This window comes from Nymphaea colorata, unplaced genomic scaffold (assembly GCF_008831285.2).
Source record: "Nymphaea colorata isolate Beijing-Zhang1983 unplaced genomic scaffold, ASM883128v2 scaffold0202, whole genome shotgun sequence".
Lineage (NCBI taxonomy): Eukaryota > Viridiplantae > Streptophyta > Magnoliopsida > Nymphaeales > Nymphaeaceae > Nymphaea > Nymphaea colorata.
In genome coordinates this window covers 28050-29293 of record NW_022204708.1, presented here as the reverse complement: position 1 = coordinate 29293, position 1244 = coordinate 28050, and the positions used below count along the sequence as shown (strand labels likewise).

At 39.7% G+C, this 1244-nt stretch overlaps 1 protein-coding gene across 1 annotated transcript; it reads left to right on the top strand.

Moving 5' to 3' along the window:
• The first annotated feature begins 437 nt into the window (after positions 1-437).
• On the top strand, positions 438-1034 carry LOC116268292 (uncharacterized). Its single transcript, XM_031650005.1, has one exon. The coding sequence runs from the start codon at positions 438-440 to the stop codon at positions 1032-1034; it is 597 nt and encodes a 198-aa protein (XP_031505865.1).
• The last annotated feature ends 210 nt before the right edge of the window (positions 1035-1244 follow it).

Here is a 1244-nt window from a genome sequence, read left to right as displayed (position 1 = left end):
CAAAATATAAACGAAAAATATCTAAATGGCCATAATCTTTGAAGCTTAATGACGCCTTCATTTAAATAGACTTTTTAGTGGGAATTTTTTAAGAATATGGCACAAGATCTAATAAATTCCTATAAAAACTATCCGTTTTGTCAAAATAATAGCTAATAATCCATCATATTCAAGAATTATCCTTAAGCTTTACTATTTATCGATTTCGTTGTAATGATCACAGATAAGAGTTCGGTACTTATTTTTCCATAACAAATAGATACGGATCTTTAATTAAAAAACAATACATATTCAAATGACTAAGGCCCTTCTGGTTGCCCTCTTGGCGCTCCTCTTCATCGGGGCTTATTCCCAAGGTAATTTATTCTTTATTTAGTCGACAGAGAAGCTGTCTTTGCTTTCAGCTGGTTCGAAGGCCATTGCCAAAATGATGGTCCATGCATTCCAGAGAAATTAGCCCTCTGGGACCAGTACTGTTTTATCTAAATAGCCAATCCTTTACGATCCATGGCCTTTGGCCCACCGTCAAGACGACTAAGAAATACGGAGCCTTCGACTTGAGCATCATCGAAGCTAATCAAACTCTGTATGCTGACATGCAAAACTTTTGGCCGCCTCAAAGCTTGCCAAACCATACACCAACAAACCTGTGGGCGCATGAATGGGGCAAGCACGGAGGTGATTACGCTGAGCTTTTGCTTCGTGTCCGACCAGATGAGTTTAAGGGACTTTCCGGAGATAAGCTGAACAAAGCCCTTCAGTTCGCCTTCTTCCGCGATACCATAGCCTTCTACAAGAGCTTCCGCGCTACCTACAGATACCCCAGCTCTCAATTGACCAAGGACAGTTTCGCCCATCTTTTTGGAATTCAAGCTGACCAGGTAACCTTCAGCTGTGTGAGAGGTTTCACCGTGAGAGAAGTTAAGATTTGCTTCGACCTGAACAAAGTTGGATTCACAGTGAAGAGATGCCCGAAACAAGAAAATACTGGCTGCAAGAAGGGTACTAACTTTGAGCTCCCAGGCTGGAGATAAAGCCATCAAATTCCAGTATTCGCTACCCCATCGTCTTCAGAGCTTTGATTCATCATCCATCATCAATCTTTAATCCTCTAAGAATTAAGAGTATCATTTAAACCACTTCTCTTACTAGATAAAGCCACTTTTCTGTTGGATGATTAGATGGTTTTCTAATACTTCTAAAAATTGGCAAAATTATATGTAATTTAATTCATTTGGTTGATT

Coding starts and splice junctions, on each gene's coding strand:
- LOC116268292 (XM_031650005.1), top strand. CDS start 438: ATGCATTCCAGAGAAATTAGCCCTCTGGGACCAGTACTGTTTTATCTA.